Source organism: Anolis sagrei, chromosome 1 (genome assembly GCF_037176765.1).
Source record: "Anolis sagrei isolate rAnoSag1 chromosome 1, rAnoSag1.mat, whole genome shotgun sequence".
NCBI classification, from domain to species: Eukaryota; Metazoa; Chordata; class Lepidosauria; order Squamata; family Dactyloidae; genus Anolis; species Anolis sagrei.
In genome coordinates this window covers 149893949-149918352 of record NC_090021.1, presented here as the reverse complement: position 1 = coordinate 149918352, position 24404 = coordinate 149893949, and the positions used below count along the sequence as shown (strand labels likewise).

The 24404-nt window shown below is 42.8% G+C and overlaps 2 protein-coding genes across 2 annotated transcripts in view; one reads left to right on the top strand and one right to left on the bottom strand.

The window, feature by feature from the left end:
• The window catches only part of COL4A1 (collagen type IV alpha 1 chain), a 111673-nt gene extending 90184 nt beyond the window's left edge, over positions 1 to 21489 (bottom strand). Inside the window, exon 1 of the mRNA XM_060784997.2 lies at positions 21400 to 21489. Within this exon, the coding sequence (XP_060640980.2) occupies positions 21400 to 21489 (90 nt within the window). The remainder of the gene's footprint in view (positions 1 to 21399) is intronic.
• A 158-nt stretch (positions 21490 to 21647) lies between these two features.
• The window catches only part of COL4A2 (collagen type IV alpha 2 chain), a 142590-nt gene continuing 139833 nt past the window's right edge, over positions 21648 to 24404 (top strand). Inside the window, exons 1-3 of the mRNA XM_060784984.2 lie at positions 21648 to 21708; positions 22008 to 22095; positions 22255 to 22315. Of these exons, the coding sequence (XP_060640967.2) occupies positions 22061 to 22095; positions 22255 to 22315 (96 nt within the window). The 5' untranslated portion in view covers positions 21648 to 21708; positions 22008 to 22060. The remainder of the gene's footprint in view (positions 21709 to 22007; positions 22096 to 22254; positions 22316 to 24404) is intronic.

Genomic DNA, 24404 nt, shown 5'->3' with positions numbered 1-24404 from the left:
AAGGGTTGGCTTGATTCTCCTTCCTCTTGGCACATTTCTCCCTTTCACCCTCCATTCATGCCTCTTCAAATTCCACAGCATTGTTGGTCACAGCTGACCTCCAGTTAGAGCACTCGAGAGTCAGGGCTTCCTAGTTTTCTCTGTTTATGCCACAGTTTTTAAGGTTGGCTTTAAGCCCATCTTTGAATCTCTTTTTCTGTGCACCAACATTCAGTTTTTCACTCTTGAGTTGAGAGTATAGTAACTGCTTCAGGAGATGATGATTGGGCATTCAGAAAGCATGGCCAGTTCAGCAGAGTTGATGGTGGAGGATCATCGCTTCAGTGCTGGTGGTCTTTGCTTCTCCCAGCATGCTGACATTTGCAGGATTTTTCGGAGGCAGCGCTGATGGAGTCATTCCAGAAGTTCAGTGTGACATCTGTGGGTGGTCCACATTTCTCAGGCGTATAACAGAGTTGGAAGGACAAAAGATTTATAAACAAGCACCTTGGTCTCCCTATGGATGTTCCAATCCTCAAACACTCTCTGCTTCATTTGAGAAAATGCTGCACTTGCAATGCTCAGATGGAGTTGTATTTCAGTGTCAGTTTTGACTTTTGTTGAGGGGTGGCTGCCAAGATAGCAAAAATGGGTCAACGTTTTCTAACATTACACCATTAAGCTGTATTTGTCATGTTACAGAGGGAATGGTGGGTGTCTGTTGGTTTTCTCAGTGTTCAGTGAGAGGCCAAGCTTTTTGTATCCTTCTGGAAAGATATTTACTGTAGCTTGTAGGACTTCTTCTGAATGAGCACGGGCTACATTATAACATGTAATTTCACAAGGAAAGCAAAATGCACTTCGGTCACATATAATGCATGCAAGCTCTCTCACGTTCTTTGCTGATTTGCATTATTTAAGTTTCTCTGCCATTACATTTGTGAGAACAGTTTATCTTTTGTAAACCAATAAGCAACTTATAAATGTTCTTGACTAGACAGGTTTTCCTAAAATACAAGTGGTTGGAAAGCTGCATGGAATTTCCCAGTGCTTCTGGGAGTCTCGCTAGAACTGACACATGCATGTGTCCATTTTTATTGTTTCTATATTGTGTTGTTACTATATTTTCCAACATCCAATTTTTGGAACTAGCAGAAGAAAAATAATGGGCTTTCTTGCAACTTTTAATCAACATATATAGTTTTGAATTAACATTAAAGATCTTAAAATCTATGAGAAATACTGAATATGTAAAGCATTGGACAAAAAATCCAATAGAAATACAAAACGTACTCTGGCATCACATCCTGAATCTCCCTGAAGTTATGCTCTTTTTACATCTTTGCTCAGTTATGTGAGGATTGTACTGACCACTGATGCCAATTAGGGATTTCCCCACAGAAGGAAAAGCCAGCTCCAGATGAAGGGTTTTCCTTGGGAACACAGCTGAGAGGAAAAGGTTATATTGTGCTTCCAAACCTGCCAAAATCCTGACAATATTAAGCTCGTCAAAAGAATTACATCAGAATGTTTATAAAATCTTCATGTTAAATGAAAGGACACAGCGAAAATCTGTATTGTTAGTATCTAACATAATATATCTACATCTATTTTCATGTTGAGTAATATAGATTTTCAATATAGTTAGAAAAGCTATTTATCTTTCTATCTTATCCTTTTAAATAGGGTAGGTCTTTGTACTGAACAGAACAAGGAAGTCATTCCATGAAACCCAGAAAGCTATGTGGCTCTGCCATCAATTAATTTCATGCAAAGGTCAAAAGTGAAATGTTCCTTACAGATCCCTAAGCAACCTTAAAACAAAACACATTTCTAAACTAGGAATTATCTAGAATGCAATACAATGTCATCCTTATTCCTTTGAAAATCCAAAACAATCATCCATTTATGTAAAAAAAGATATGTCTAAAACTGAAATGAAAAGGACTATAAAAGGGCCGTTGTGCTTCTAAACCATTATTGTATTTTATTTGGTAGCTACATGATACAGAAATTGAGAGAAACCCTTCTGATCTTTACCATACTAAATGCAACAACAGAAAAAAGTGAGTGTTGAAAAAGATTTTTGGTGCACTTGCTTAAGATCTTGGCATTTGATCTTGCTCCTGCTGCTGTTGTGCTATGTGTCCCCAAATCCACTCTGACTTATGGAAACTCGACCATAGGTTTTCCATGGCAGGAATAATTCAGAGGTCTGCCATTGCCTACCTCTAGGGGCACATCTAAACTGACTGCTGGAACTGGTTTGAGAGAGACCGGTTTCTCTGTGTGGATGATTCAACTGACATTTCTGGAAAAGGTTTGAAACCAGGGAGATTATTACATTAATCACAGAAGGGGTTCAAGTCATTCCAAGAATCTGCAGCATTTTTTTCCATTTGTGAACAAGATGTACATCAAGGCTCCAGAAGTGTAAGAAGCAGGAGGAAAAAGAAAGTGACCATTAGCAATGGAAGTAATTGACTCCCTGACCCAGGGGGTAATCAACCCCTTGCTTCTCAACTATGACCTTGGATTGTTTTTCAGTAGTCCCCCTAATTCTGAATTTTACAAAGGGCTCCAGTGCAGGCAAGCGTCTATAAAGCGCTTCTCATTCTCCGAAGACAATTTTGTTGTGCAATGAGATTTAGATTTAGGGTTTGCCGAAACAAATTAACTCAACTCCCCCCCCCCAACTCTACTTGATGTGTTTTAAACATCCCAATTTGTGCTGAGGTGCTTTAGTGGCATGTCTTCTGTACCTGTCACTGTTTGAAGTTAGCTTCAAACAGTGCTCCTCGGATGGGAAATTCCCTCCTGAAAAAGTTATCAGTGGAAAAAGGTGTCTCCACTGAGGGTTTATCACCAATCCTTGTTCTTTTAACAAGCCAAAATTTTCAAAATCCAATTCTCACAGGGACAAAAAGTGAGGTGAAATTTTTTGAACACGGTCAGAAATAGCTAAACACCCACCACAGGGGTGTTAATTTTTCCATGTGCGAATCTATCTATCTATCTATCTATCTATCTATCTATCTATCTCTGGAGTTACACTTACAAATGTACATATTCCAACTTAAATACAAATTCAATTTAAGAACTGAACCTATCTTCCCAGTTCTTGTGGGTTTTTTCGGGCTATATGGCCATGTTCTAGAGGCATTTCTCCTGACGTTTCGCCTGCATCCATGGCAAGCATCCTCAGAGGTGAGGTCTGCTGGAACTCAGGAGAAATGCCTCTAGAACATGGCCATATAGCCTGAAAAAACCCACAAGAACTGAGTGATTCCAGCCATGAAAGCCTTCAACAATACATTGAACGTATCTTGTTCCTAACTTGGGAACTGCCTGCATACAGTAATTTAACTTAATGTGAGATTAGATAAAGAGATATTAATTTGACCCCTCCAAACCCTCACTGAGCTTCATAAATCTTCATTCTTATAACTCCCTATTCAGAAATGTGCCAAACTGGACTCATGGCATATCCACACTGACCATTTACATCAGTTTCAAACCAGTATTGAAGAAAGTGGTTTCACCACACATATTATTACATGGGAGCCAGTTTGAAGCCCAGAAGCCGATTACACAAACCACAGCACACTGATGCTCATCGGGTCTTTCTTTTGCATTCTTTTGTGGGAGTTCATTGTCCAGACAACACAGAGTGAAGCTAGCTTTGAACTGCATTAAATGCTCAGTGTAGATGGTTGTGTTTTGGTTTTTCTTTATTGTAATTGTCATTTGGGCTTGGCCTCATGTAAGCCACTCTGAGTCCCCATCGGGGAGATGGTGGTGGGGTATAAATAAAGATTATTATTATTATTATTATTATTACTTCTAAAGTAGGCGATACTTCGATTGTGCTGCAGCATTGTACCGCTACTTAGTATTTCAAATGCACATATATTCACCATACTCTTTTAAGACATATTTAATTTTAAAGCACTGCCCCCAGTTTCAGAGCTAAGAAAATAATGAAACCCAAAGGTACAGCACTTTGAATTATATATTTAGGCCACAGTCATGGTCACCCTCCTTTCCAACTCCACTTTGCAGGAAATTTTAGTGTCCCACAGTCTGAGCAGCTGCATATTTTCTAGACTGCCTGCATAAATCTCATGGGGTAGCAGCACATGGAATTTTATATTAGAGATGTCTAATTTACTTAAATAGTACATCCTGTATTTCAAAGTAGTACACAAACAAAACACTGACAGGAAACCTCTGGGATGTTGACTCAGATTTGTCTTTTGTGCTAAGACAGTCTTTTTTGTTTTTAATGAGAGTTGAGTGGTGAAAAGTACCTTCTTTCAATGACAAATTGGGCAGAGCTCGCAGCAATATTATTGAAGAAAATAATGTGAGAATAGAGAAGGAAGGGAAAGGAAGAAAGGGATTGTGGAAAAAACTCATAGTCAATGTTAACATGAGAATTAACAAAATTATGGTAGGTCACCTCTCATATACTGAATGTCTTTATTTCTGTCTAAAGAAACTGCAGTTCAGTAATAATAATAATAATAATAATAATAATAATAATACTTTATTTATACCCCGCTCCATCTCCCCCGGGGGACTCGGTGCGGCTTACATGAGGCCACGCCCATCAGTACAATACACACAATATAAGTACTGCCATAATATACCATTGAATCAGCCATGTCTTCCAATGTATGGCTAAAGGTAAAGGTTATCCCTTGACATTAAGTCTAGTCATGTCAGACTCTGGGGGGTGGTGATCATCTCCATTTCTAAACTGAAGAGCCTGCATTGTCCATAGACAACTCCGAGGTCATGTGACTGGCATGACTGTATGGAAAGCCTTTATCTTCCCACCGAGGTGGTAACTATTGATCTACTCACATTTGCATGTTTTCAAACTGCTATGTTGGCAGAAGCTGGGGCTAACACCAGGAGTTCACCCCACTCCCCAGATTGGAACCGTTGGCCTTTCAGTCAGCAAGTTCAGCAGCTCAGTGGTTTAACCCGCTGTGCCACCTGGGGCTCCAATGTATAGCTATTGATATTCTTTTTATCAATATAAATGGTAATACAATATGTAATCAGTGTTGCAAAGCTAATAACATGGTTTGTTTTCTTCTAATGTTTTAGAAAAGCAGTTATATACCAGCTGTGAAGTGTAGAATGATTATTAGGGGAACAAATGCTCATTATGTGTTATGCTCATATTGGCAAACCATTAAGTCCAAGATCTAAATTGCTAGCTGTAGCACTGGGTGGAAATGCATGATTGCAAAACATGTCTTGATCAAAATGCTTAATAACTCTAGCCAAGAAACTTTTTTTTAAAAAAAACCTAATATACAGTCTTGAAATCTTCTCTATTTTTAAAGCCATAATATTTTTATTGGAGAAATACCTAGTTATCCTTTTTCTGGGAAGTAGTATAATCTGAAATTGCAGCAAACTGGACAATTAAACCAGCATTCTTTTTTAAAATCGAGAACAAACATCCTGAAACTTTTCAATGGAAAATCTAACTAAACAATTGTGTTTCCTGATAAACCAGCCCAATGAATATACTTTTTATTGTGCAAAAGTTATAATTAATTACACCAATTGCAATAGTGATGAACTACTGTTTATAGAGATACCATAGAACATTCTGGGGAAATCACAATCTAACTAGATACAAGAATATGCAAAGTGAAATATTTTAACATGCAGGTTTATTCCTGTAAGGAGCAACAATATGCTATTCACTATGTCATACGGGAAGGATATGACATTCATCAGACACACTGCTATAAAAAATCAGGGGATAGGGCAGAATGCAAATTTTATGGCCTTCCAAATACTGTAGGACTTAAATTCTTGTCATTTCCAGTCTGCATAGCTAATGGCACAGCAAATTGGAAACTGCTTGCCCACAAATTCTGGGGAAGTACATGAAGACCAACCATGTAAATGAGTTTCCAAATTTACGCCAGTTCCCTTCCATGCAAATATGTATTAAATTAGAGTTTCAAAGAAATAAATGTCCATAGGAGCCATCCAATTTAGAAATGGCTGCTGAGCAGCCACAAGATGTTTCAGAAGTGAGAGTTCAACTTTAGCAAGGGAGTTCTGAAGTGTGAAGGAAAACTCCACACTCTCCAGCCATGTAGGTGTTTCCTCCATTGATAATTTCTGGCATTGAAAAGTCAAAAATGGGGAGGTCCAAATTGGGGTATTTTAATCAACTGGACATGAACACAGCATCACTATATGATTTATTCTGAGGCCAGTTAAAGCTCAAATATACTCCTCTCAAGGGCTCAAGCATAAAGTCTCCTCCAAGGCAATATGTGGAAGTGCTCCTAAGAAAAACCAGGCCCACACATTCTCTAAATCCAACCCATTTCCACTCCAAGGAATTCAGAATTGGCTTCATCATGCCCAACTCACAACAGCAATAGTTAAGACTGCCACTACCAACACCATAGCAAATCTCTATCAACCACATTCGATCCCCAAAGGGACTGGCTCCTTCCCCAAATGAAATGCACACTCCTGGTTGCATCACCAAGGAGGACTGTAGTTTCTTTCCAAGGAATTAATATTGATATCCTGTCAGATGGGAAGGAGAGTAAGACATAGGTAATATAAGTAATAAGTGGTATTGACCTTCCTGTTTTCCTGGTGACCATCAAACGTGGAGACAGTGACAGACTTTGTATTTCTAGGTGCAAAGATTACTGCAGACTACAGCCAGGAAATCAGGAGATGCAATGACCAATCTCGATAAAATAGTGAAGAGACATCACACTGGCAACAAAGATCCACATAGTTAAAGCAATGGTATTCCCCATAGTCACCTATGGATGTGAGAGCTGGACCTTAGGGAAGGCTGAGTGAAGGAAGAGAGATGCTTTTGAACTGTAGTGTTGGAGGAAAATGCTGAGAGTGCCTTGGACAGCGAGAAGATCCAACCAGTCCATACTTCAAGAAATAAAGCCCGACTGCTCATTGGAGGGAAGGATAGTAGAGGCCAAGATGAAGTACTTTGGTCACATCATGAGAAGAAAGGAAAGCTTAGAGAAGACAATGATGCTGGGGAAAATGGAAGGAAAAAGGAAGAGCGGCCGACCAAGGGCAAGATGGATGGATGGCATCCTTGAAGTGACTGGATTGACCTTGAAGGAGCCGGGGGTGGTGATGACCGACAGGGAGCTCTGGCGTGGGCTGGTCCATGAAGTCACAAAGAGTTGGAAACGACTGAACGAATGAAGAACAAGAACAACAACAACAACGAATCAACTGAGTTATGCCTACAATTAGATTCTTGAGAAAAGAAAGGAGAAAGCCTGTTGGAGCCTCTATAAATGTTTGGACTGGTTGATTAACCAGACTGCCAAGCTACTGAAGCCAAGTACACGTCTTTAACCAGCCCCTTTTGTCCATTGATCCTCTGAGACCCACTTTGCCTCCCACCTCAACTTGCTGGAATATTATTGGCAGAGCTACTCCAGCTGCAGTGACAAACTACAGGAAGCACAGAGAAGGAAGGAAGCAAGGGAGATACCCCCCAGCTGTGTACACAAGGAAGGAGAGGGAAGGGGGAAGACACACTCCTTCCTCATTTTGGCTTCCCATCAGCTGCAAGGTCTCAGCCCAGAAAATGGAAAAAAATCAAAGCAAATTCTTTTACATCTTGATTTAAAATCTGAACTGCAGATAATTTGGGGATCATAAAGCTAACATATTACCTCATTTTATTTCACACACCACTTTGGAAACTATTTTTCATAGACCTTATGCAGCTATGTCTATATTTATCTTACCTTTATTAAATTTTGAGAAGGCAACCTAGGATCAGATACAATTATAGCATAGATCATGTCTATGGGCAATAATTTGGCCATCCCCATCTTCAATGATCTATGTATTGTCAAAGGCATTCATGGCTGGAATCACTGGGTTGTTGAGAGTTTTCCGTGCTGTATGCCAAGGTTCCAGAAGCATTTGCTCCTGACATTTCGCCTACATCCATGGCAGGCATCCTCAGAGGTTGTGAGGTCTATTGGAAACTAGGAAAATGGGGTTTATATATCTGTGGAACTTCCAAGGTGGGAGAAATAACTCTTGTCTGTTCAAGGTAGGTGTGAATGTTTAAATTGGCCACCTTGTTTAGCATTTAATGGCTTGACAGTTTCAAGGTCTGGCTTCTTACTGCCTGGGGAATCCTTTGTTGGAAGGTGATTCACCGGCCCTCATTGTTTTTTGTCTGAAATTCCTGTTTTTGGGTGTTGTTCTTTATGTATTGTTATGATTTTAGAGTTTTTTTAATACTGGTAGCCAGATTTTGTTCATTTTCATGGTTTCCTCCTTTCTGTTGAAATTGTCCACATGCTTGTGGATTTCAATGGCTTCTCTGTGTAGTCTGACATGGTGGTTGTGAGAGTGGTCCAGCATTTCTATGTTCTCAAATAATCTACTTTTCAAATACATTATTTACTTGATTCTGAAAGGGAGTCAGTATCCTGGCCTAAACAAGAAATTCACAGTACAGATGCTCTGATCATTCTAGAAGAAAACCTATGTCAAAAGATCATTTATAAATATTGTAAGTTAAGTTATGGTGGTAAGGGCTTAGTTAACCAATGTTCTTGAAATCAGTGTCTTCTATGTTTTAATAATAAATATTTTGAAGATTAAAAAATGAAAATAGTAAAGGAATACAGAAAATAAGAAGGCACAACCAAGGTGCATGTAAGATATCTCAATGAAAATAGTTAAGTAAAAATTATATCTTGTTTGTTCATAAAGGTACAGCCAATTATATTTTAAACATTTGTGCTTGCTGAGAAAAAAATAATGTATAAACATTCTTATTACTAGATTAATTTTGGTACATTGTTAAAACTTCAAACCTACCATGAGATCATTTATTTATGCTCTTTGTGGCATCTCTTTCGATATAACAGGAAATACAAATGTAAGCCAGGATGGACGTCTGATCCAGCGTACCATACCTCTGATCCACCCATTCCTGTAGTCGTCAAAGTTCCTGAATGGCAACCTTCCACAGGAAATTTTCAGACTGCAGGGAGTTACTCAGGCAGGTCTACATGTTCTGAAGCAGAACAACTATGCAAATACCAGCACAGCTAGTTGAGATGACATTTATGACATAGGCAGGAGTAAAAGTGAATTTTGGAGCCCATTGTAATGAGAAATGGTTTTTGTGCAATAAATTCCTAACTGTGAGAGCTGTTCCGCAGTGGAACTCGCTACCCCGGAGTGTGGTGGGGGGTCCTTCTTTGGAGGCTTTTAAACAGAGGCTGGATGGCCATCTGTTAGGGGTGCTTTGAATGCAATTTTCCTGCTTCTTGGCAGGGGGTTGGACTGGATGGTCCATAAGGTTTCTTCCAACTCTATGATTCTATTATTCAAATATCTAAAGAGTGACTAAAGAGTTGAAATGATTCTTTAACCACCTTTTAGCTGTAGAGAGCAGCTTCAAATGGAAATGAAATGAAAAATACTTAGTGTAACTTGTGATCCTCCAGATGTAGTTGGGTTGCAACTTCCCTCATGATTGTCAATGCTGGCAGTGAAATCAAGGATGACATTTTTTTCAGCTTCATTCTGATAAAACTTTTAATGGAGGTATTTATTTATTTACCATATTTTATACCCCTCCCTTCTCAACCCCAAAGGGGCTCAAGACAGCTTTACACATAGACAACTATTTGATACCTTAAAACAGCATACAATTAAAATAAACATTTAAATTAAAAATAATACACATTAAAACATTTAAAAACATTACAATCACTATTAAAAACCGCACCACCCACAATCATAATCCGGGGCCATTCCAGGAGTCATTGCACACATTCTGTATCCATCTATTGCACTACAATTATTCTTCGAAGGCTTGATCCCAAAGCCACATTTTCACTTTCTTTCTGAAGGTTAGGAGGGAGGGAGCTGATATAATATCACTGGGGTAAGAGTTCCAGAGCTGAGGGGTCACCACTGAGAAGGCCCTGCCTCTCATCCCCACCAGTCATTCCAGGAAGGAGGTGAGACCGAGAGCAGGGCCTCCCCAGATGTTCTTAATCTCTGAGATGGTTCATAGGGGGAGATACGTTCAGACAGGTAAGCTGGGCCGGAACTGTTTAGAGCTTTATAGGCTAAAGCCAGCATTTTGAATTGTGCTCTCTAGCAGACTGGCAGCCAGGGGAGCTGACATAAAAGGGAGTTGTATGCTCTCTTTATGCTGCTCCAGTGAGCAATCTGGCTGCTGCCCACTGGACCACTTTAAACTTCTGAACAGTCTTCAAAGGCAACCCCACGTAGAGCATGTTGCTGTAGTCTATTCGGGATGTAACCAGAGCATGGACAAGTCTGACTTCACAAGGTACGGGCGCAGCAGGCACACAAGTTTTAATTGTGTGAAAACTTCCCTGGACACTGCCGAAACCTGGGGTTCCAGGCTCAGCAATGAGTCCAGGATCACTCCCAAGCTGCGAACCTGTGTCTTCAGAAGGAATGTAACCCCATCCAGCACAGGCTGTAACCCTATACCCTGTTCAGCCTTTCGACCGACCAGGAGGACTTCTGTCTTGTCTGGATTCAATTTCAATTTATTTGCCCTCATCCAGATTGTCACAGTGGTCAAGCACCGGTTCAGCACCTGAACAGCTTCCTTAGCAGCAGGTGGAAAGAAGTACTGGAGTTGTATGTCATCTGCGTACAGATGACATCAAACTCCAAAACTCCAGATGATCTCTCCCAGAGTGTTCAAGTAGATGTTAAACAATATGCATTTAAATTGACAATTTAACAGCAATATCACAGCCCATTTTACTTTCCAATGTAGAAGCTTATTTAAAGTAACTAAACACGCAAACTTTTTTTCTATTAACTTTGTTATCTCTGTGGAGTTGAAGGAGGGAGTGGATTGCCTGAAGGAAAGATCTACTTCTAGAATCCCATGATCCATGAACTCGAGCCTGATAAAGACAGTTTCTGGCCCAGGACTTTGTTTTGAGCACAAGAACTGGGTGGAGTTCATACAAAAATCTATTTCTGATTACTCCAGGGCTTCTTAGCGTTCATCAATATAAATTTGGGTGGAGCTTTGATTTTTTTAGTGGCTCCTGCTTTTTTTGGCAGGCAGATATTCTTATTGGCATTCTACCAACCACCCAGAAATCTCCCAGTAGATCCAGACCTACCTTTTGCCCAGTCCTGATCTAGTGAATCAGCGCAGAAGCCTGAAAAATGCATGTCCAGTCCACAACTGTATTTTTAAGGATGGGATGTCAGATGTAAGCAAACATACCACACAGCACAATAACACATCCTTGTGTGTGCCTGGTTCCTGGAGTCGCATTCCACACAAAGTAAAAATCCTCAGAACTTTGAATTTGATTACATTTATTCAGAAAACTGTTATGCATAAGCTCTGTACAAAAGAGGCATCATAAACTCTAGCAAGACTTTATTTGGAGAGAGTGTTGTGTTTAAAACTATAACAACTGAGATCAAGTAGATTCACCAAGAGTGTGCTGCCGTCTGTGCGAAGAATGTTCTAGTGGATATTTTCTGGCATTACCCCCAACATAAAACTATCACAAACACAGGGTTACAACAAACAAGGTTTCCAGGAAAAATGATGCTTCCTTTTTAAAGGGAACAAATAACTTAAATATCACTGCCTCAATTCTGGCAGAGTAACAAATGTATTCATCCATCCTGTTGATGGAGCAGAAGCTTTGGGTTTTTTTCCTTAAGATTCTTCTCTCTCTCCTTTGCCCTAGACTTTCAGATTGCTGCCAAGTCACTTAATTCTCTCTTCTTACTACAACAGAGTGATGAATTGCAGCCATACTGATACTGTTGGACTGTATTACCTCCATCATATGGGGAGTTGGTTATGCTATGTTGATTAAGACTATTGGAAGCTGAAATCCAGCAACATTTGGGAGGACTCCTAGTTGACCACCCCAGGAGTAAAGCACTGCAAAAACACAACATTTCTATCTGGCTTTCAGTAGATTGATAAATGGGTGAATTTTTTTTAAAGCTTTCAACATATGGTTTATTTCTTAGCTTTTCACAATTTTTCTGACCTCTGAAATTTTTATTCCTTCCCACCTCAACTACATATCTTCCTGCTTCAAATATTTTATGCAAACATAGAAGTTTTTTTTTGTCATGTCAGGAGCGACTTGAGAAACTGCAAGTCACTTCTGGTGTGAGAGAATTGGCCGTCTGCAAGGATGCCCGAATGTTTTGATGTTTTATCATCCTTGTGGGAGGCTTCTCTCATGTCCCCGCATAAGGAGCTGGAGCTGATAGAGGGAGCTCATCTGTGCTCTCCCTGGATTTGAACCTGCAACCTGTCGGTCTTCAGTCCTGCTGGCACAGGAGTTTAACCCACTGCGCCACCGGGGGCTCCTAACATAGAAGTAAAATATTATCTAAATTTGCAATAATAATAATAATAATAATAATAATTTTTTTAATCCACCTCGCCATGAGATAAGTAATCTCTCCTAGATAGGTAAATAGACATCAGAGTTGAATATCCCTGCATTCTAACATATTATATTCTAAGACAACTTTACTACAGTGTCCTCATGAAGATGTTAAATAGCCCTTGAGATCACAGTGGCCATAATACAGATCAGATATCGGATAGAAATCCTTCAGAGATGCTCAGCGATTGGGAGATAGGAGCAGAACCACCACAGTGTTTTGCCTGCTGGTGGTTCTGTAGTTGATGATCCAGAAATATTTAAGTTGCAATACCATAATAGTAAAATTTCTCTTTGCACATCTTGAGAGGACTACACCATGGCTAGTGATAGAGAGTTTCTGAAAGGATTAAGAGAGTCTTTCCTATGGCACATATAATAGTGTCTCAAATTCAGACTAGAACTCAGACTTGGTCCAGATAATTAGGGCTTTCAAAAGGGTTTGTTATTGAGCACTGTCACCACACATTCTAGTATCTGAGTCAGAAAATAAATAAGCACAGTGGGGAAAAATATTTGGATTCTCAGGCTACCACCACTACAAATTGTCCAAGATTATATGCTTAGAGGTCTCTGAAAGGAGGAATGACTAGGCCCAATATTTTTCAACTTCTTTAGAAATTAGTTGCATGAAGGAATATTAAATTTGCAGATGACACTAATAGAGAGGGATAGCTAATATCCATATGAAAAGATCAGAGTTCAAAGTGACCATAACAAATTGGAAAGCTGGATCAATTATGAAAATGAATTTGAACAGGGATAAATGCAGTTATTACATTTAAGATACTCAGAATGATATAGTGCAATGGTTCTCAGCCTGTGGTTCCCCAGATGTTTTGGCCTTCAACTCCCAGAAATCCTAATAGCTGGTAAAATGGCTGAGATGTATGGGAATTGTAGGCCAGAACACCTACAGATGCACAGATACTACCTGGCTTGGCAGAAGTACATGTGAAACAGATTTTGAGTTTCAGTAGATCACATGCTAAATATAAGTCAATGTGGCTAGCAAAAAAGCTAATGCAGTGCTAGGCTGCATCAAAAGAAATATAGCATCCAGATTAAGGGAAGTAATAGTACTACTCTATTCTGTTTTGGTCACAACTCACCTAGAATAACATATCCAAATATAAGCATCACAGTTCAAGAAGAATATTGATAAGTTTAAAGTTGTTCAGAGGAGGATAAAGATGATAAAAGGCCTAGAAACCAATCCCTATGAAAAAAAATTAAGAAGCCAGGCATGTTTAGCCTGAAGAAGAAAAGACAGAGATGATCTGTAACCAGCTCTAACATCTGGTCTTTGCACTTCATCCATTAGCCCTGTCCTCACAATTGATTTGTACCAGCCCGCCCGCCTGAGACCAGAAACTGCTACTATTTCAGGCTACTGGTTGTTGCTCAATTGTTCTTTTTATATTGTTTATGATGCTGTTTGTGAATTTTAATGTGTTATATTTTAACAATGTTGATTGGGCTTGTCCCCATGTAAGCTGCCCTGAGTCCCTTCGGTGAGATGGAGGTAGGATACAAAAATAAAGTTATTATTTTTATTAATTTGAGGGGATGTCATGTAAAAGGTAGTGGAAGCCTATTTTTGGCTACTCTAGAGATTAGGATATGATCCAAATGGACTTGATATTGGAATAGACTTGTCTTGGAGTGCGGAAAACTTTCCTTCTCTCAAGGTATTTAAACAGAAGCTGAATAGCTGACTTTCTGAAGACTTCTCATTCTTTATGTTAACGGAAGCAGAGAACAGAGAACTTACCAGCAAATGGTTTTTGGTAACAAAGGTACATATTGTGGATATATCATGGATTCTCATTACCCTGGTATTTAGTGCAGCAGTAAATTAGATTGAAGGGTCTGTGGATTGGGCTGGTATTGCTGTCATCCATTGGAAAATCCACCCTCCTCTGCTCTGGCAACATTTTTAAGACTTCTAACTTTTTTCAGTCCAAAGAAATATAACAGGCTCTGTTTCTTTGATCTGACACCCAGTCTCTTGCCTCCCTGCCTGGTCTGGCCACAGGGTACTAAGATGAGATGCTAGAGACTTCCGCAACTGTCTTAGCCACACTGGGGCAGCCTTTACAAAATCAGTTTCAAACCTAATGGTTGCTATGGCAAAGCATGGGGATATCTCAGTACATTGGACATACCCTGGGCCTGTTTTTTGCTCTTGGGCAGACACAGGGTGATCTCGTGGATGTAAGGGAGTATATCCTCAACAGTCCCACTCTATTGGTCAAATAATTCCTCGTAGCACTAGCAGATCCTCCTTGCTGTGTTGCAGGACTAAATAGATTATTTTACCTTAAATTAATGGAATCTTAGTGATTCCTCAATGCTTTTGGCAAAGCTGCCAATTCAGTCAAGACCCTGGTGGAGTGGCGAGCTAGAAAAATCCATCAATGCTGCCACTCCAGTCCTGTGGAAGCATAGTTCCCTTAGATTTACAGAAGATCCACAGGCAATGAAACAGGCTGAAGGACAGATTGAAAGTGAATGGATCACAAAGCAAGAATGACTATAGATGAATAGAGACTCCTAGTTTTGCCTAGTTTGAAGAAGTGAGATTGGCAAAAAAGTCTGAATTTGCCTTTAGTATCTGTTTATTACATGGCATCAAATGAAGACAAATGCTAAGGTATCATCAGAGGCGGCCCTAAGTAATTTTCAACGGTAAGCAAACAGTATTTTGGTGCCCCCCACCAACCAATCACTGATATATATTTTCTGTTCTTCGTGGGATTTCTGTGTGCCATATTTGGTTCAATTCCATCATTGGTGAAGTTCAGAATGCTCTTTGATTGTAGGTGAACTAGGCCCGTAGCCAGGATTTTGGTTCGGGGGGAGGGTGAGTTTGATTCGGTGGGGGCTGAGTCTGGGTGAAAGAGGGTCTACCCTAGCAAACCTTTTGTATCGTTACCCCAATACCCCTATACATATGGGATATATTGAGAATGGTGATCAGATCATGATATTAATAAACATACCAGTTTAAATAATGTACCAGTAAGGCCTTCCCACAGACCACCCTGAGAATTCGGGGGGGGGGGGGGGGGGCTGAAGCCCTTATAGCCCCCCTCCCCCCCGGCTACATGCTTGAGGTGAACTATACATCCCAGTAACTACAACTCGCATATGTCAAGGTCTATTTTCCCCCAAGAGCACCTCAAGAGCGCCCCTGGGCAAAATCAACTATACTGCAAATGCTTACTTTGTGTAATGTGTTGAGCCGCCCCTGGGTATCATGTCAATCAACAATGTCTGGAGGACTAAGGTTTCTTCATCACTGTTCTACATGGTATTCATATGATGAAACAAGGTTATACCTAATCCTGTCTGAGGCTATATGCAATAATGTTTATAGAGAGAGGAGGAACCTGGAGGTATTAATTCCAGCCCACTGAAGTATACTTGGCTGAAACCAAGGGTGACAGCGATCATGGCCAGTGCGCTGTTTTATATCCGGCAGTCTGGGCTCCTGTGGGAAATGATGGAACCAGGAAAGCAACAGATGTCTGGCCTCAACTTCCTCCTCTTCAGATACTTGACCATGACTCTCCTCTAACATATTATCAATCATACTTTCCATTTGATTTACCATTTAATGTATTTTGCTGATTACAGGGAAAAGAGAGTTAGCACAGTATCAAGGTCTGAGTGTGGGTTTATGACCCTGCAGATCCATGTTCAAATCCCTGCTTGGGATGACTCTGGGAAAGGGACATTCTCTCAGGCCCCCTTTACACTGCCATATAAAATCCAGATTCTGCAGTTCAAAGCAGGTAATGTGGATTGTCTGCTTTGATAATCTGGGTTATATGACAGTGTAAAAGGGTCTTTAGTCACAGAAAAGCAAAGGCAAACTCCCCTCTGAACAAATCTTACAACAGTATGAAACCCCTAGCTTACTTGTCAGAACACATCTCCCACTATGTCCCGCCTTGCAGTTTAAGATCATCCAGGGAGACCCTGCTCTCGTTCCCTCCAGCGTCGCAAATACATCTGGTGGGGACGACAGAGCCTTCTCAGCTGTAACCCCCCACCTGTGGAACTCGCTTCCCAATGAGGTAAGATTGGCTTCATCCCTCCTGTCCTTTAGGAAGAAATTGAAATTGTGGTTCTGGGACCATGCTTTTGGACAGCAGGCATAATCATAGAATCATAGAATCATAGAGTTGGAAGAGACCTCCTGGGCCATCCAGTCCAACCCTCTGCCAAGAAGTAGGAATATTGCATTCAAAGCACCCCTGACAGATGGCCATCCAGCCTCTGTTTAAAAGCTTCCAAAGAAGGAGCCTCCACCACACTCCGGGGAAGAGAGTTCCACTGCTGAACAGCTCTCACAGTCAGGAAGTTCTTCCTAATGTTCAGATGGAATCTCCTAAATAGCACTTTGGATATGGAATTTGACTGGAATGGTGATACAGCAGTTAATACTGTTGTTATTGTTTTAATTAATGTTCTATTTATTGTTTTAATTCTTGTTATATTGCTTTGTTATATTTAATGGCATCTAATTGTGCCTAATGCAAGATGTCCTGAGTCCCCCTTCGGGGGTTGAGAAGGACGGGGTAGAAATGCTGGCAATAATAAATAAATAAATAAATAATAGGTTAGCCTTACAGTACTCATAAATCAAGTTACTTGGAAGCACACAGTTGGTGAAAGAGATAGCAGCAGTTCCCAAATAAAAAGTTTTAAGTATTTGATATATATTCTATACTGACATTCAATAAAAATAATTATTTTAAAAACAGTTCTGGGCATGGTCCATACAATTAACATAAAATTATACATAAAATATAATAGAAAGTAAAAACAGGGATGAACTCCAACAGGGCCACTAAAACAACAGCACGGTTTAAGGATATGTGGAGCAAATGTGTTAAGCTTAGAAAAGTCTACTGGGGAACAGTAACATCTGGCATTCTGGGGCGGGCACTTCAATGTGCAGGACATCCCAACAAATAAACCCTGAGGCGTTGTCACCACCCATTGGACTTTAAATGGGAAGGGAGACACAAAGGACTCAGGTAAAGCAGCATAAGGTTTAGGCAGTTCTTGAGGTCCCAAACTATTCAGGGCCTTGAAGAAATATATTGAGTTATATCAATTCCTCTAGCTGCTGTCATTTTACAGCAGCCTAGGCTGATGATAAATGTTCAACACATGCACAAATGCTGCAATCCATGCACAAAATGTGTTTTACTCTCTCTAAGGCATGGGTGCTTGTGGCCAGGCTTCTCTTAGCCCATGAAGGGCCACAGCCAGGACCACAGCCACAGTGAGAAGGAGGTGCCATGACAGAGGGGGCCCTCGGTCTCTAAACTGTGCTCCTCCAGATGGCCTATGGATGAGAGGCACACCCATCAGAGCTTTCACTGCCCCTAACTCAATGCTATGGGCAGTTCAGTCATGGGCAAACGTTGGCCTTCCAAGTGTTTTGAACTTCAGCTCCCATCATTCCTAACCGTTGGTAAGCTGGCTGGGATTTCTGGGAGCGGAAGTCCAAAACACCTGGAGGAGCACAGTTTGAGAAACACTGCTCTAGACCAATCAGAACACTCAGACTGCAGGTCCTGTCCTTTAGGGTAGTGGCTAAGCAAAGGCTGCACTGTGGTTCCCCAACTCACAGATTACCCAAGACTAAGCACTTTTCTTGTAAAAAAAAGGGGGGGAGGGGTGATTTACACCTTATGACAGGCATCGTCAAACTGCAGCCCTCCAGGTGTTTGGGCCGCCAACTCCCAGAAGCCCTAACAAGCTTGTTCAATTGTCAGGAATTCTAGGAGTTGAGGGCCCAAACAGCTGGAGGGCTGCAGTTTGAGGATGCCTGCCTTATGACACACACCTCTGCTCTGCTTCACAAGTTTTTCAGAAACAGAGTTTGGGTCGTTTTGGTGGGGAAGGAGGGATCCTACCTTCTTCGGACATTTTTTGGCAGTCAAATGATCTTACAGGGGATCTTAAGGGCAGCAAGATAGTCATGGACCCACCAAAGCTGCCTACCTATGCTTTAGGAAAGGGCAAATCCACACAGCAATATGAATGTCATCTGCCCATTCAGGGAAAACACCAGTGGGAACTCTATTTTGTCGGAACTTACTTTCACGTAATTGGCCCTAATCTAGTCCATTGCTGATTGAAACACCAATTTTAACACCCCCAAAGGGGAGCTTGTGGATACGGGGAAAAATTGCCACCATTCTACCACTGACACTTGAACTCATGCATTGGCAAACATCAGTCCTGCAGGTGTTTTGGACTTCAACTCCCACAATTCCTAACAGCCAGTAGGAAGGCACTAAGGGCCTTTTCACAAATCCCTATAACGTGAACATCAAGGCAGAACATCCCACAATATCTGCTTAGAACTGGGTTATCTGAGGGCCCTTCCATACAGCCCTATATCCCAGAATATCAAGACAGAACATCCCACAATACCTGCTTTGAACTGGGTTATCTGAGTCTACAATGCCATATAATCCAGTTCAAAGTACATAATGTGGGATTGCATTAAGCTGTGTGGAAGGAGCTCATAAAACACTAAGTAAATGGTTCTCAACCTGTGGGCCCCCAGGTGTTTTGACCTACAACTCCCAGAAATCCCAGCCAGTTTAACAGCTGTTAGGATTTCTGGGAGTTGAAGGTCAAAACATCTGGGGACCCACAAGTTGAGAACCACTGCAGTAAGGGCCTTTTCACAAAGCCCTATAACCTGAACATCAAGGCAGAACATCCCACAATATCTACTTTGAACTGGGTTATCTAAGGGTCCTTCCATACAGCCCTATATCCCAGAATATCAAGGCAGAACATCCCACAATATGTACTTTGAACTGGGTTATCTGAGTCTACATTGCCATATAATCCAGTTCAAAGTACATAATGTGGAATTATATTAAGCTGTGTGGAAGGGGCCCATAAAACACTAAGTCAGTTTACCAGCTGTTAGGATTTCTGGGAGTTGAAGGTCAAAACATCTGGGGACCCACAGGTTGAGAACCACTGCACTAAGGGCCTTTTCATAAATCCCTGTAACCTGAACATCAAGGCAGAACATCCCACAATATCTACTTTGAACTGGGTTATCTAAGGGCCCTTCCATACAGCCCGATATCCCAGAATATCATAGAGTTGCAAGAGACCTCATGGGCCATCCAGCTCAACCCCCTGCCAAAAAGCAGGAATATTGCATTCAAAGCACCCCTGACAGATGGCCATCTAGCCTCTGTTTAAAAGCTTCCAAAGAAGGAGCCTCCACCACACTCTCGGGCAGAGAGTTCCACTGCTGAACGGCTCTCACAGTCAGGAAGTTCTTCCTCATGTTCAGATGGAATCTCCTTTCTTGTAGTTTGAACCCATTGTTCTGCATCCTAGTCTCTAGGGCAGCTCAAAACAAGCTTGCTCCCTCCTCCCTGTGGCTTCCTCTCACACAGGCATTTTGCCAGGGGGCTTGGGGGGCTTCAGTCCCCCCCCCTCCCCGAAATTCTCATGGTGGTCTGCGAAAAGGCCTTACTGGTACATTATTTAAACTGTTATGTTTATTCATATCATGATCTGATCACCATGCTCAATATAGCCCATATGCATGGGGGTATTGGGGTGACGATACAAAAGGTTTGCTAGGGTAGACCCTCTTTCACTCAGACTCAGCCCCCCCGAACCAAACTCACCCCCCCCCCCTGGGAAACAAAATCCTGGCTATGGGCCTGCTGAGGGCCCTTCCATATAGGCTTATATCCCAGAATATCATAGAATCATAGAGTTGGTAGAGACCTCATGGGCCATCCAGTCCAACCCCCTGCCAAGAAGCAGGAATATTGCATTCAAATCACCCCCAACAGATGGCCATCCAGCCTCTGTTTAAAAGCTTCCAAAGAAGGAACTTCACCACACTCTGGGGCAGAGAGTTCCACTGCTGAACAGCTCTCACAGTCAGGAAGTTCTTCCTCATGTTCAGATGGAATCTCCTTTCTTGTAGTTTGAAGCCATTGTTCCTATCCTAGTCTCCAGGGCAGCAGAAAACAAGCTTGCTCCCTCCTCCCTGTGGCTTCCTCTCACATATTTATACATGGCTATCATAACGGCGCTCCATGTAGTCATGCCGGCCACATGACCTTGGAGGTGTCTACGGACAACGCTGGCTCTTCGGCTTAGAAATGGAGATGAGCACCACACCCCAGAGTCAGACATGACTGGACTTAATGTCAGGGGAGTACCTTTACCTTTACCTATCATATCTCCTCTCACCCTTCTATTCTTCAAGCTAAACATGCCCAGCTCCTTAAGCCGCTCCTCATAGGGCTCGTTCTCCAGACCCTTGATCATTTTAGTCGCCCTCCTCTGGACACATTCCAGCTTGTCAATTGTGGTGCCCAGAATTGGACACAATATTCCAGGTGTGGTCTAACCAAGGTAGAATAGAGGGGTAGCATTATTTCCCTAGATCTAGACACTATGCTCCTTATTGATGCAGGCCAAAATCCCAAATCAAGGCAGAACATCCCACAATACCTGCTTTGAACTGGGTGATCTGGGCCCACACTGCCCTATATTCCAGTACAAAACGGGTAATGTGGGATTTTATTCAGCTGTGTGGATGGGACCTAAATTGTTTAGATTAGCCCTGAATGGGGAAGGGCATCCCAATGCGTTAGGGTCAGTAAAGCCTGGGACCTGCCCTTCGGAAGTTTGTTGCAAGGGACGTCCCAGATGCAGCCTGAAGGGCCTGGCGCGAGGGGTTTCTGGAGGCAAGGGAAGGGGGAGAAGTTCTCAGCGCGCGAGGCAAGCGCGAGAGCGAGTCAAAGAGGCAAGCGCGAGACGCAAAAGAGGCAAGCGCGAGACGCAAAAGAAGTAAGCGCAAGCCCTCCAGGCAGGGCTGAGAGACTCCTCTACTCACCGCCGCCGCCTCGACCACCGAGCGCCTCTCCAGGAGGACCGCCAGCGCCGCCAGGAAGAGAGCGACCCCTACCCTGCGCCCGCCGCCCATCCTCACCGCTGCTCTTCGCCGCTCCTCGTCCCGCTTTGGGCGCTTCTGAAGCCGGCGAGGCCCCGTCGCGGCCAAGCCCGCGGGTGGGCGGCGGCGGCGGCCCCTCCCCTTTCCCCGCCCCCAAAGCCCCGGAGTCGAGCTCTCCTCGAAGACCTGAGCAGGAGCCCAGCCGGCAGGCAGGAGAAAGCTGGAAGGAAGGAAAGCAGGGCTGGCGTGAAGGTGAGAAGCGCGCGCGCTCCCCAACTTTGCGCCTGAACCTAAGGCGCACCTGAGGGAGCCGAGCGCGCGGGAGAGAGAGGGAGTGAGGGCTCGCGAGCCCTCACTCCCTCTCCCTCTCTCCCGCGCGCGCGCCCTCCACCCCCTCCCTCTCTGTGGAGAAAAGGCGCGCGCCCTCCGCCTTTCCTCTCACCTGTGTGTCTTTGCCCTCCCTGGCCGGATTATAGACGGCGCGCGCTCATGGAGAAAGGAACCAAGCAAGGGTCCGCTTTGATCTCAATATGCGTCCCTCCTCCTTACAGGTTTCCCCAGACGCCGCCAGAGCAAAGAAGCAAGCCAGAAGTCGGTTACTACTATGAGGGGCGCCTCCCTCTTCCTCCCCACAGGACGGTAAGCAAGCAGGCCTCGCCCTCCCCTTTTCGAAGAGCCCGCTTGAGCCTCTCTCCCCCCCCCCCCCCCTTACTCAGGATCTCCTCAGCCTCGACGTAAAGGCCGGGCTGCTCAAATGCTGCACCTTGAAAGGATGCAAACCATATCTTTTCCCCACAGGACAAGACCCATTGCGATCCTCCTCGGACTGGCTGTCTTTCTAAGTGGCAAAGCGGACGCTGTAAGTAAACCATCTTTTATGTGTTGTCCATGGCCGGAATCACTGGGTTGCTGTTGAATGTTTTTATATTGTGTAAATACTATTTTAGATTGTAAGTCGCTAGGAGCACCTTGGTGGAGAGCGACTAATTAAGAAATAAAGTGAAGTGAAGTGAAGTGAAGTTTTCCAGCTGTATGACCATGTTCCAGAAGCATTCTCTCCCGCCGTTTCACCCACATCTATGGCAGGCATCCTCTGAGGAGATCAGGTCATTAGGAGAGAATGCTTCTGGAACATGGTTTTATTTTATTTATTTATTTACTAGCCGTCCCATGCCACGCGTTGCTGTGGCCCACTCTGGTGGTCATGGGCAGGCCTGTAGTGAGGGGGCGTTTAGGGGTTCAATCCCCCCCCCCCCCCGAATTAAGGTAAAAAAAATAAACCTGGTTTACTCATGAATTTTAACTGGTTAACCAAACCCGCATGCTAAGTCTATGAGACGCAAAAAATTAAGAGTCCCTCCAGAACTGTAAGCACTATCTCAAGCAAATATCGACAATTTATTCACACTGTCATTACTTACAGCAATAGCCGATGTAGTGAAGCAACCAATTTGGGGGGGGGGGGGGGTGTTGAATGCTCTCATTAAGGAGGCCAGACTTGGTGGAGGTGGTTGACAGGGGCGGAGCTGCAAGCTATTGAAGGCTGCTCTGCCCCCTGCTATGCTCTTTGCTTCAGCGTGAGCTAAGAGGCAGGTTTTAACCCCCCCCCCTGAAATTTTCAAGCCCCCCGAAATTTTCAAAACTCCCCCCCCCCCCTGAAATTTTCAACCCTCCCCGAAATTTTTTTCTGGCTACGGCCCTGGTCATGGGGTTTCTGTGTGGGAGATTTGGCCCAATTCTATCATTGGTGGGGTTCAGAATGCTCTGCGATTGTAGGTGAACTATAAATCCCAGCAACTACAACTCTCAAATGTCAAGATTTATTTTCCCCAAACTCCACTAGTGTTCACATTTGGGCATATTGAGTATTTGTGTAGAGTTTGGTCCAAATCCATCACTGTTTGAGTCCACAGTGCTCTCTGGATGTAGGTGAACTATAACTTCCAAACTCAAGGTCAATGCCCACCAAGCCCTTCTGGTGTTTTCTGTTGGTCATGAGAGAACTGTGTCCCAAGATTGATTAAATTCCATCATCGTTGGAGTTCAGAATGCTCTTTGATTGTAGGTGTACTATAAATCCCAGCAACTACAACTCCCAAATGACAACATCAGTTTCTTTGAGTGAAGAACATACATTGGGTTGTTAGGTGTATTTTGTCCAAATTTGGTGTCAATTCGGCCAGTGGTTTTTGAGTTCTGTTAATCCCACAAACGAACATTACATTTTTATTTATAGAGATTTATCATGACAGGAGAGAACCAAACAGTTGTATTGCATTTTTTAAAAACAGACACAAAGTTTGCAAACTTGGCATTCTATTAAATGTCCTTAGGCTAGTATCTGGCCACTTGGAGTGCCTCTGGTGTTGCCGCAAGGAGGTCCTCCATTGTGCATGTGGCAGGGCTCAGGTTGCACTGCAGCAGGTGGTCAGTGGTTTGCTCTTCTCCGCACTCGCATGTCATGGACTCCACTTTGTAGTCCCATTTCTTAAGGTTGGCTCTGCATCTCGTGGTGCCAGAGCACAGTCTGTTCAGCGCCTTCCAAGTCGCCCAGTTTTCTGTGTGCCCAGGGGGGAGTCTCTCATTTGGTGTCAGCCATTGATCGAGGTTCTGGGTTTTAGTCTGCCACTTATGGACTCTCACTTGCTGAGGTGTTCCAGTATGTGTCTGGAACATGGCCATACAGCCTGGAAAACTCACAGCAACACAAACCATCTTCTTTTTGAGGAGAAGGGGCCCATTTTATCCCCAGGAACAACTTCTTCACAGTCCTTTTGCATCTAAGGCTGGATCTCTGACCCTTTCCACACAGCTGTATAAAATCCACATTAAACCATATTATATTGCAGTGTGGACTCAGACAACCCAGTACAAAGCAGATATTGTGGATTATCTGCCTTGATATTCTGTGTTATTCAGAAATGAAGTTTAACTGCCTTGAAGTGGAA